The 12189-nt window shown below is 50.4% G+C and overlaps 1 protein-coding gene across 3 annotated transcripts in view; it reads right to left on the reverse strand.

The window, feature by feature from the left end:
• Nucleotides 1–12189, reverse strand: part of cped1 (cadherin-like and PC-esterase domain containing 1) — a 35883-nt gene that overhangs the window by 4003 nt on the left and 19691 nt on the right. For 2 of the 3 annotated variants that reach the window (XR_004763752.1, XM_035402501.1), the window contains exons 7-15: nucleotides 9106–9233; nucleotides 8362–8434; nucleotides 7039–7206; nucleotides 6747–6851; nucleotides 6482–6612; nucleotides 6188–6258; nucleotides 6041–6070; nucleotides 5351–5537; nucleotides 4996–5164 (exon numbers count right to left, since the gene is read on the reverse strand). Coding sequence is in view for 2 of the 3 variants with exons in the window: in XM_035402501.1 (XP_035258392.1) it covers nucleotides 4996–5164; nucleotides 5351–5537; nucleotides 6041–6070; nucleotides 6188–6258; nucleotides 6482–6612; nucleotides 6747–6851; nucleotides 7039–7206; nucleotides 8362–8434; nucleotides 9106–9233 (1062 nt within the window). In the remaining variant the exon portion in view is untranslated. The remainder of the gene's footprint in view (nucleotides 1–4995; nucleotides 5165–5350; nucleotides 5538–6040; nucleotides 6071–6187; nucleotides 6259–6481; nucleotides 6613–6746; nucleotides 6852–7038; nucleotides 7207–8361; nucleotides 8435–9105; nucleotides 9234–12189) is intronic. The other variant, XM_035402502.1, reaches the window with a different exon arrangement.

Consider the following 12189-nt stretch of genomic DNA (forward strand, 5'->3'; position numbering starts at 1 on the left):
TGATGCACAGCCCCCGGCCTCCCCGCCAGGCTGATGGTGAGGTCACACGCAACGCTCATCTCCCTAGGCCTGAGCCCTCCGTTTAAAAACCAACCGGATGACATCTGACACCCCATTTACTACAAGATGTAGAAAGAAATAATGTACATGTTTATTGTCTACATGTTGGCATTAGCAGAGAGTTACTAGTGGAGATACAGTACTACGAGCTCTAAGGTTTGTAAAATGTAGTTTCCACAACTTTGTGACATTCAGGCTGCAGTTTAAAGTTTGGGTCTGCTTTTAAAAAACATTCGTTTTCTTTCTTCAAATGTGAAATTATAAGCCTTTGTCTGCTGGTGTTAACTGTGCCCAGCCTGAGAGATGGGGACTGTGTGTCGCTCCAGGGGGGCTCACTGGTCTCTGTGTAGCTCAGGGAGGGAGGGGATCAGTTGGCAGGGTCAAGCATCTGCCAGACCACCCTAGACCCCCTCTCTTCTACCTGAAATCTCAGGGCAGCAGCCTCCTAATGGAGCACCCTCCCAGGTGTAGCTCTCTGTCTGACCCAGGAGTTAATCCTCCTGTAAGGGCGTCTGAGGGGAGCAGACTTCAAACAGCCGCTGGCCTGATCATGAGGCTCCGCAGACCAGCGAATAAGCATCTAAATTACACTGCTCCACCTGACAGAGCAGCGAATAATCATCTAAATTACACTGCTCCACCTGACAGAGCAGCAAATAATCATCTAAATTACACTGCTCCACCTGACAGAGCAGCGAATAATCATCTAAATTACACTGCTCCACCTGACAGAGCAGCGAATAATCATCTAAATTACACTGCTCCACCTGACAGAGCAGCGAATAATCATCTAAATTACACTGCTCCACCTGGCAGAGCAGCGAATAATCATCTAAATTACACTGCTCCACCTGACAGAGCAGCGAATAATCATCTAAATTACACTGCTCCACCTGACAGAGCAGCGAATAATCATCTAAATTACACTGCTCCACCTGGCAGAGCAGCGAATAATCATCTAAATTACACTGCTCCACCTGACAGAGCAGCGAATAATCATCTAAATTACACTGCTCCACCTGGCAGAGCAGCGAATAATCATCTAAATTACACTGCTCCACCTGACAGAGCAGCAAATAATCATCTAAATTACACTGCTCCACCTGACAGAGCAGCGAATAATCATCTAAATTACACTGCTCCACCTGACAGAGCAGCGAATAATCATCTAAATTACACTGCTCCACCTGACAGAGCAGCGAATAATCATCTAAATTACACTGCTCCACCTGACAGAGCAGCGAATAATCATCTAAATTACACTGCTCCACCTGGCAGAGCAGCGAATAATCATCTAAATTACACTGCTCCACCTGACAGAGCAGCCACACTCAGCATATTATACCTACAAAACCCCAGCCGTGCGTGTCATAGAGGTGCAGTGACAGGGCAGGGTCACACTGGAGAATTAAAGTGGTGAAGGGTAAAGAGTGCTATCCTTTATCTGGGACGGGACGGGCGCAGAGAGAGCAGAGACACTGACTGATATTAGACAGGTGTGAGACGCAGCTGCTGGGGCCTGTCAGCACAGAGCTGGGGTCCACACACAGAGCTGGGGTCCCTCACACAGAGCTGGGGTCCTCTCACAGAGCCGGGGTCCTCTCACAGAGCCGGGGTCCACACACAGAGCTGGGGTCCTCACACAGAGCTGGGGTCCCTCACACAGAGCTGGGGTCCCTCACACAGAGCTGGGGTCCTCACACAGAGCTGGGGTCCACACACAGAGCTGGGGTCCACACACAGAGCTGGGGTCCCTCACACAGAGCTGGGGTCCTCACACAGAGCCAGGGTCCTCACACAGAGCTGGGGTCCTCACACAGAGCCGGGGTCCTCACACAGAGCTGGGGTCCACACACAGAGCTGGGGTCCTCTCACAGAGCTGAGGTCCTCACACAGAGCTGGGGTCCACACACAGAGCCGGGGTCCTCACACAGAGCTGGGGTCCTCACACAGAGCTGGGGTCCTCACACAGAGCTGGGGTCCTCACACAGAGAGCTGAGCCTCAGACCTCTCCCTGTCCTCTCTAATGCGATTAACACATGCCCACAGAGCGGTGTGTTCAGTCCTGCACTGCCCCAACGCGCGCTGAAGACCCCGTCCAGCCGTAACTGAACACCAGAGGTGAGCCCGGGGAAAGTGCGCCCGTGAAGAGAACGTGAGAAATTAGGGGTTTTTCTGCTTGACTTAGAAAGCGCAGACTCCCCACTCATCAATCAGCTGCACCGTATGAGCCCCGAAACACGCACGTCAAAGCGATTACACACATGAGCAGACTGTGTGTGTGTGTGTGTGTGTGTGTGTGTGCGCGTGCGTCAGTGTGTGTGTGTGTGTGTGTGTGTGTGTGTGTGTGTGTGTGCGCGCGCGCGTGTGAGTGTGAGTGTGAGTGTGAGTGTGAGTGTGAGTGTGAGTGTGAGTGTGAGTGTGCGTGTGCGTGTGCGTGTGCGTGTGCGTGTGTGTGCGCGTGCGTCTGTGTGTGTGTGTGTGCGCGCGCGCGTCAGTGTGTGTGTGTGTGTGTGTGTGTGTGTGCGTGCGCGTGTCAGTGTGTGTGTGTGTGTGCGCGCTCGCGTGTCAGTGTGTGTGTGTGTGTGTGTGTGTGTGTGAGAGTGTGTGTGTGTGTGTGTGTGTGTGTGCGCGCGTGCGTGTGAGTGTGTGTGTGTGTGTGTGTGAATGCTCTGCACTGTCTCCTTTCCAGCAAGAGCATCTTACAAGTAAACAGCTACAGTGAAATGCAACCGTTTGTTCTCTTTGATGTATTTTTTTAGTAAAACAATGATTTCTGAAAAAAAGACTGCTTTAAAGCTGCTTTATTGGCATTCATTACTGACATTTCCCTTTTCCTTATTCTCAGAAGAACGGATGTATTTGGGAAAACAGTACTTTGTCACGAGTCAGCCACATTTTGCTGGGGGGGGGCAGGGGGGTGAAGACAGAAATAAGACGCAGTCTGAGGACTCGATCCGCGCAATGCCTCCCAGCCACAGGAACGGTGAAGAGTTACGCAGTCTGTGGGGGTTTCACTCACAATGTTCTCCTTTTCCCAAACATCTCAGGGCCATGTTGGATTACAGCAATCAAAATGGTGCGGACATGGCCTTGTTTGCACAGTACACAGCAGTATGAGCCATGTGAAACAGACCAGGAACACTAACCAGGTGAAACAAGTCTCCTGCCTTTCATTATTAGACAGCACTGCACATGACGCATGGAAATGTGCAATTTAGTGATGAGCGCTCTATGGATGCCATGTTTCTGGCCAACAGTATCTCCTCCTACAAACAGTTAGAGCAGTGAAAACACTGTACACAAAAATCCTCTTTAGGAAATGCAGCTCACCCTGACTGAAAGCATGAAGTGGTTTACATGCATTCATCTGCAAACTCTGCTCACAGTGCTTTTGCTGCCTGACATCCAATCTCCCCATTTATGTTCAAAATAAACATTTACATTCAGTATTACAAACATTACTTTCACTGCAGTTAAAATACTACAACAATGAGAGTTAAATGGCTTTACTCACGCAACAATAAAGAAGGGAACTATAAGATCAATCAAACCACACATAACTGCAGAGTGACAAGAGCAGCTGTGTAGGAGTCTGAGAGAGTGACAGGCAGACAGGCAGGGAGAGACACAGTGAGCTGTGTTCACAGTGTGTTCAGTGCTGTCTCTCCTCCTGTGTGAGGGCCTCAGGCTGAGATTACACCCGGCAAGGATGCACCCCAGCATCCCCACACCAGGCTGCCAAACGCGGGAAGACCGTGTGTGTCACTCACGTTACCAACGCCCCCCACCCCCCCCACACCCACCCCCACCCCACCCCCACGCCCCCCGATCTGTGCGATCAGCTTCCACAGAAACCTGAGCATCAGAGTGAGGCTTAAAGATGAAAGGGAAAGGGGGGTACAAAACGAGGGGGGATGTCTATGAATTGCACCCCAACCTTGTTCTCATGGTAACAGTTTCCAGCCCCGCCACTTGTGCCCTTGCCCCAAACAGGCAAAGGTCACCAGTTGTTCCCTGCAGGAGCTGTAAGTGTACATGTGTAGATGGGGGGGTGGGGGGCAGACTGAAACGCAATGCTACTGGAACAGGTGTCACAATGACAGACATGATGCCCCCCCCCAACAGTCAAACCCAAATACCGCACTCAGAACAGAGAGGGAGTGGTCCCGGCGAAATGGATCATTCATACAGACGCCACATCTAGGTTCATATCGCTAGACACAACGACAACACTGTCTCCAGGGTCAGACTTCAGTATCCCTACCCTATGGCATTGTGGGTATTGTAGTCTCCAGTTTACATAACTGGATCCCCACAGCCCACTCAGGACTGCAGACAGCCAGCTCTATCAGGGAGAATCAGCCTAATAAAAACCCTTCCTCCTAACTGCAAACACACCGCTCTAAAAACAGGGGAATTCCTCTGTTCTTCAGAGGGAAATAAAATCTGAAGTAAAAGAGGCTTTTTGTGTCTAATGAAAATGTGCTTTTCCTCAGCCGCACTGACAGATGAAAGGGCGTGCCTAATTAAATAAAGCATTATTAAAAAGGCCTGCACTCAGCAGGACGATACTATCTGAATCTGAAAGGGCAAACAGCAAGGGGAAATGGGAACATGAACAGTGAACACGTCACAGTTATAAAATTACACATGAAACAGATACAGTAAGAGGAAATGCATTTGCTCAAGTGAACGGCCTTTGGAACTGCGAACAACCAAACCCTCCAAACAAATACGATATTAAATACAAGAAAACTCCCAAAAGTCATATCCAGGACCTCATTTCCCTGAAACTTGCACAATTCAGACAGAAAACCGCTCCCTAACTGCTGTGCTTTTGGGGTACTGACGCAGAGGTGCGGAGGGGGTGAGGTGCGGAGGCGGGGAGGTGCGGAGGGGGTGAGGTGCGGAGGGGGTGAGGTCGGGGCGCACCTGCTCAAAGCCGCAGGTGACGTGCTCGCTGAACATGGGCAGGCTGGGCCGGGTCTGCCGGTAGATGCTGAGCGTGTAGATCGTCATGATGACAGGCTCCGCCTCCGACTCGTCCGTCACCAGGATACTGATCCTGCTGCTGCCCAGCCCCACGGGGTAGTTAGCCATTCTGTGGGGAAGGGGAAATGCATTGTGGGTAATCTCCCAATACAATCTTTCCCCAACAAAGAAACTCCTTTTTTATTTTCGTATCTGTATTATATATTCCTGTGACCAGGCTGGGCTGATGAGGAGCTGGTTGAGGGCGTGGCCGGTGGGCGGGGCTCAAAGGGAGGGGGGCGGGGCTGTGGCTTACCTGGGCCCCCTGCGCTCGTCCAGGTGCACCTGGCAGCTGCAGTCCACAGGCTCCGCCCTGATCCTCACGGTGACCGTGTCGAAGGGCACCTCGGCCTGGTACTCCCGCACCCCGGGGCTGAACGGGGGGCTGAGGGCCAGCGGGGGGTCTGTGTACACCTGCCGCAGGTGGGGGTCCGAGCACCTGTCTGTGAGCAGCCAGAGAACCCTGAGTCAGACACACCTGTCTGTGAGCAGCCAGACACACCTGTCTGCGAGCAGCCAGAGAACCCTGAGTCAGACACACCTGTCTGTGAGCAGCCAGAGAACCCTGAGTCAGACACACCTGTCTGTGAGCAGCCAGAGAACCCTGAGTCAGACACACCGGTCTGTGAGCAGCCAGACACACCTGTCTGTGTGTGCATGTGCAAGTGTGCATGTATGTCTGTGCGTGTGTAAAATCATGAAAGAAATGCAAGACTGTAATATAATGAGCACACGTGCGCGCGCACACACACACACACACACACACACACCACTTATCCAGCTGTGTGCAATCAGGCAGATTAAAGAAAGATAACTTTTTAATGGCTCTTTTCTGTACAAAAGGCAAATTCCACAAGCATTTTGTAAGCCAGCACACACAGGACAAAATCACCCAAACAGCACCACAACCTGCTAGTTACTCATAGTGACTGAAATTCACACTCACCGTGACCACAGTCTGACCGCTGTGAGTAATCTGGGGAGGGAAAAACAGAGAATTATTAACCAGAAACCTTTTTAATGCACACTTATTCCAGCCTATCTATACCTTCATAGGATATAATATAAATACAACATCCTGATGTCTCCTTACATTTCTCTAACAGGGAATTTGGGGAACCTTCTGCTGAAGTGCCTCCTCTGGGTCCCTCTGGATCACCCATCCTGGAAAACGGAACAATAAGACAGTCTGAAATATTCCCACCTGGAGCGTCAGTCAGATCAACTTCTCAGAGACTGGTGAGCCCTCAAACATGGATATCTGTATAGAACCACAACTCCACCCCTTTGAGCATGTGTGCTGTGTAAGTTTAGTCCCTGTGTAAAAGCTGTGTTGTCTGTGCTGTGTAAGCTCAGTCCCTGTGTAAAAGCTGTGTTCGCTCCTCACCCTGTCTGGTTGAGGACCCAGCTCAACAGCCCCGCCAGGAGGACTCCTGTCCCAGAATTCCCTGCGGTGCGGAACCTTTGGGAGAGATGGTGCTGGAGGGCGGTGAGGCCAGGAGAGGTCGCGGGGTAGAGCTGTAATCACACGCAGGGAGGCAGCGCTAAACTCAAAAATTTTACAGTAAACTTTACACACATTTGTAGGATAAGACTGCACCATGTAAGCTGCAACCATAGAAACAGGGTATTGAAGGCAGCATGTGACATACCAGTTTAAAGGGCCCCCCCGTTCTCAACTGGTGTGCAAACTGGAGGAGCAGATGTGCCTCACCAGGAGGCAGACAGGCTCCGTTTGTCCCCACACAGCCACCGTACTGAGAGGAGACAAGGAAGTACATCACATCAGCACTCCAGGGGCCGTGCCCGATAAACTCAGTCCCAGTGAGACGTCCGCAGGGCAATGCGGGGGCATCCCCGCCTCAGCCAACACCACGGAAACCCAGATCACCGTCCAGAATGATCATGCTTTACACGCAAAAACAAAAACAGAAAAAGCTCTACCTTCTCTCCAATCGGAGTGCCTGACTCAGAGAAGAGCTTCGTTAGGTCGGGGTTTTCTGTGGTCGGAGGAAGCAGGAACTTGAGAGCGTCTTCTAGAATGAGCTCTTTGGTTATCTGGCCTTCAAAGTCTGGGTCCTCCAGGTCCTCGAAGTGCAAGTCCTTCTGCACCTGAGAGAGAAGGGCAGAGGAACCTGAGACTGTGTCAGAGACAGGTTTCTCCTCCCCAGAGTGCAGGAAGCCCTCATCTGAGGCGCAGCAGAGCACAGTGGACTGAGGCAGGGGCGCCCAGCAGCAACCGAAAAACAGAACAACATGTCCCAGTCATTACGGTACAGCACTTCAGAAAGACCAAAATTAATTTGTATGTTGAACATCGTTCCTTCCCGCATATCTGCTCAAAAATTACAAAGTGATGAAAAAAAAAATGCACCGCAGAGAACACTGTGAAGTTCCCTCAAACAGATGAAAGAAAAAAAAAAACCCACAGAATAATTCAATACTGCTCTGAGACGGCAGCCTGGCACAGATCAGGAAACTAATGAGGAACAAGCGGGATCAGAGGAGAGTTTAAACAAAACCGCTGAGATCCTGACGGATGAAAAGGAAATACGGATGACAAGATTAAGGAAGCAGAAGCCAAGCAAGGACTTAAAAGGATTTATTACAAATAATAAGCGAATAGAGACTGAGTTTGGAACTTGCAGACGAAGAGCTGGATTGGATTAGTTAGAGGACTTCACAGTGGCGAGTGTGTGTGTGTGTGTGAGTGTGTCTGTGTCTGTGTGTGTGTGAATGTGTGTGTGTCTGCGTGTTTGTGTGTGAATGTGTGTGCGCGTACGTGAAGGTGTGTGTGTGTGCATGTGTGTGTAGAAATGTGGAAGATCCTAATTTTAACACGTGTGTACTCTATTCAGTTAGCTTTTAAAGAGCATGTAGCAATTTAATGTATTTGGGAATATAAATGACATTTAATGCTGACCGTATAATTTCAGCTAGAGTACACAAAGTTCAGCGGTATCTAGGACAGTGCGAGGTGCAGCACTGCCATCTAGTGGTCAGTTGGGTCCATTGTATTTACACATGGTTCACATGGAATCCCACATACAGTGGGTCAGGTCTTGACATGGCTTTTCCACTTATTAACAAGAAAATCTCATGCAGTGGAACCAATTAACACAAATTGGCTTAATTACAGCAACACCACAGAGCAGCCAGTGACAGTTTCAGATTACGCCACATAATAACAGATCAATAACACAATGAAAATGCTCCAGGTTCGTGCGTTTCACGAGGAGAGGCTGCCGTTCAGCCGTCTGCTCTTACCTGGACGATCTCGGGGAGCAGAGAGCCGTTGAAGTGCAGGGTGAACGTCAGCAGCTGGAAACAGAGGACGCACCTACGAGAGAAAGCCCAGCAGTACAGCACACTAACTACAGAGCACACACCCTTTATTACACAGTAATTACACCTACGAGAGAAACCCCAGCAGTGCAGCACACTGTGACTACAGAGCACACACCCTTTATTACACAGTAATTACACCTACGAGAGAAACCCCAGCAGTACAGCACACTGTAACTACAGAGCACACACCCTTTATTACACAGTAATTACAACTTCACAGCCTGTTTGAGACCCTATCTGAAAGGCTTTTTTCTGCAGAACATTTGCTCTCCACACTCACACTCTAAGTGCCTGCTGCTAATTCATCCAAACACTGCGCCAAACTCTGCTCTGAGGTTACTGTGTAATTACACAGAAATTAGGGCCCCTTAAAGTGAAGCTGAACCAGGTTCATTTCCGACCAATCTGAGTATTATGAATGTACAGGTACAGGATGGGAGTTAGCCATATCCTAGCGCTTTCCTATAGTATTTTAACACGGCTGTGCTAACTCACACGTCACCCTGTGGCTCTTATGGTGCAGTATTTTGCATAGGAAAGGCTAGTGAAAGGCTGTGGACGAGCAGAGCTGAGGTCTGCACTCGAGCGCAGGGACAGGAGCTGACAGAAGCGCTGAGGCGTGTCTGGACGCCTCGCCATGCTCCGGTCGCCATGGAGATGTACCTGCTTCGGGGCTGGGATGCTGAGACGGTCGCCGTGGCAGCCAGGAGGACTCCGCCCACCGCCTCCCTGACGCTGGCGAGGGCCAGAGGGGCGTCGGCTCCCAGGTGCTTCAGGAGGAAGGACTGGAGCTGCCAGGTACAGAGTGCACACCTGGTCACACACCTGAGTCTGACTCACCTGCCTGCCATATTACATCATTAATAAACAGCTCAGTGCTGGGGCTCCAATCTGCACAACTCCACAACCTGCATGCAGAACCTGCACGCTCTGTGACCTGCACAATACAGCAGAACCTGCACGCTCTGTGACCTGCACAATACAGCAGAACCTGCAAGCTCTGTGACCTGAACAATACAGCAGAACCTGCATGCTCTGTGACCTGAACAATACAGCAGAACCTGCACGCTCTGTGACCTGCACAATACAGCAGAACCTGCACGCTCTGTGACCTGAACAATACAGCAGAACCTGCACGCTCTGTGACCTGAACAATACAGCAGAACCTGCACGCTCTGTGACCTGAACAATACAGCAGAACCTGCACGTTCTGTGACCTGCACAATACAGCAGAACCTGCACGCTCTGTGACCTGCACAATACAGCAGAACCTGCACGCTCTGTGACCTGCACAATACAGCAGAACCTGCACGCTCTGTGACCTGCACAATACAGCAGAACCTGCACGCTCTGTGACCTGCACAATACAGCAGAACCTGCACGCTCTGTGACCTGCACAATACAGCAGAACCTGCACGCTCTGTGACCTGCACAATACAGCAGAACCTGCACGCTCTGTGACCTGCACAATACAGCAGAACCTGCACGCTCTGTGACCTGCACAATACAGCAGAACCTGCACGCTCTGTGACCTGCACAATACAGCAGAACCTGCACGCTCTGTGACCTGCACAATACAGCAGAACCTGCACGCTCTGTGACCTGCACAATACAGCAGAACCTGCACGCTCTGTGACCTGCACAATACAGCAGAACCTGCACGCTCTGTGACCTGCACAATACAGCAGAACCTGCACGCTCTGTGACCTGCACAATACAGCAGAACCTGCATGCTCTGTGACCTGCACAATACAGCAGAACCTGCATGCTCTGTGACCTGAACAATACAGCAGAACCTGCATGCTCTGTGACCTGAACAATACAGCAGAACCTGCACGCTCTGTGGCCTGCACAATACAGCAGAACCTGCACGCTCTGTGACCTGCACAATACAGCAGAACCTGCACGCTCTGTGACCTGCACAATACAGCAGAACCTGCACGCTCTGTGACCTGCACAATACAGCAGAACCTGCACGCTCTGTGACCTGCACAATACAGCAGAACCTGCACGCTCTGTGACCTGCACAATACAGCAGAACCTGCACGCTCTGTGACCTGCACAATACAGCAGAACCTGCACGCTCTGTGACCTGCACAATACAGCAGAACCTGCACGCTCTGTGACCTGCACAATACAGCAGAACCTGCACGCTCTGTGACCTGCACAATACAGCAGAACCTGCACGCTCTGTGACCTGCACAATACAGCAGAACCTGCATGCTCTGTGACCTGCACAATACAGCAGAACCTGCATGCTCTGTGACCTGAACAATACAGCAGAACCTGCATGCTCTGTGACCTGAACAATACAGCAGAACCTGCACGCTCTGTGGCCTGAACAATACAGCAGAACCTGCACGCTCTGTGACCTGAACAATACAGCAGAACCTGCACGCTCTGTGACCTGAACAATACAGCAGAACCTGCACGCTCTGTGACCTGAACAATACAGCAGAACCTGCACGCTCTGTGACCTGAACAATACAGCAGAACCTGCACGCTCTGTGACCTGAACAATACAGCAGAACCTGCACGCTCTGTGACCTGCACAATACAGCAGAACCTGCACGCTCTGTGACCTGCACAATACAGCAGAACCTGCACGCTCTGTGACCTGCACAATACAGCAGAACCTGCACGCTCTGTGACCTGCACAATACAGCAGAACCTGCACGCTCTGTGACCTGCACAATACAGCAGAACCTGCACGCTCTGTGACCTGCACAATACAGCAGAACCTGCACGCTCTGTGACCTGCACAATACAGCAGAACCTGCACGCTCTGTGACCTGCACAATACAGCAGAACCTGCATGCTCTGTGACCTGCACAATACAGCAGAACCTGCATGCTCTGTGACCTGCACAATACAGCAGAACCTGCACGCTCTGTGACCTGAACAATACAGCAGAACCTGCACGCTCTGTGATCTGAACAATACAGCAGAACCTGCACGCTCTGTTACCTGAACAATACAGCAGAACCTGCATGCTCTGTGACCTGAACAATACAGCAGAACCTGCACGCTCTGTGACCAGAACAATACAGCAGAACCTGCATGCTCTGTGACCTGAACAATACAGCAGAACCTGCAAGCTCTGTGACCTGAACAATACAGCAGAACCTCGTACAGAGATGCAGGTAATCTCTCCAAACTCAGTACTGTACTAACCCAATTGCTCTGTAGCTGCCACTGTAGTTCGGTGAACACCTTAATGTATGACTAATTTAACTGATTGTAGTTCTTTCTGTTAATACTATCCTTTTCCATGCATTTTGACATCAGGCAAATCTGGCAAACATCTGTATTCTTTAATACCAGGACTCACAGCCAGATTAAATACAGATTTCATACACAACACCACCAGATGGCGCTGTTCACCTTGAGAAGAGCAAGCTGCTGTGACGCAGTATGCCCAGGTGTTCTGCCTTAGCAAGCAGAAGAACAGCTGTCTGAACAATGGCAACATTTCCCCAGGACTGACTGGATGAAAAACAATTAAATAACTAGTCTGATAAACAAAAGAGTGAGATGCACTCCTTAAATGTGATATTATTAATACAGTGCATTGATTTAGGTCAGGGGTCACCTTAAAGAATACACCTGTGGTCTTATGCAGTATCTGTAGAGCAGGCGTTCTTGCATAACAAGAAGAACAGGGGTCCCCCCCCCCCTCCCAGGGGATCCTCAGCAAAGAGGGAAAATACTTTCAAATGATTTTATATTTTGCTTATTTTGCTTGCA

The sequence above is a fragment of the Anguilla anguilla genome, chromosome 19 (assembly GCF_013347855.1).
Source record: "Anguilla anguilla isolate fAngAng1 chromosome 19, fAngAng1.pri, whole genome shotgun sequence".
Taxonomy (NCBI): domain Eukaryota; kingdom Metazoa; phylum Chordata; class Actinopteri; order Anguilliformes; family Anguillidae; genus Anguilla; species Anguilla anguilla.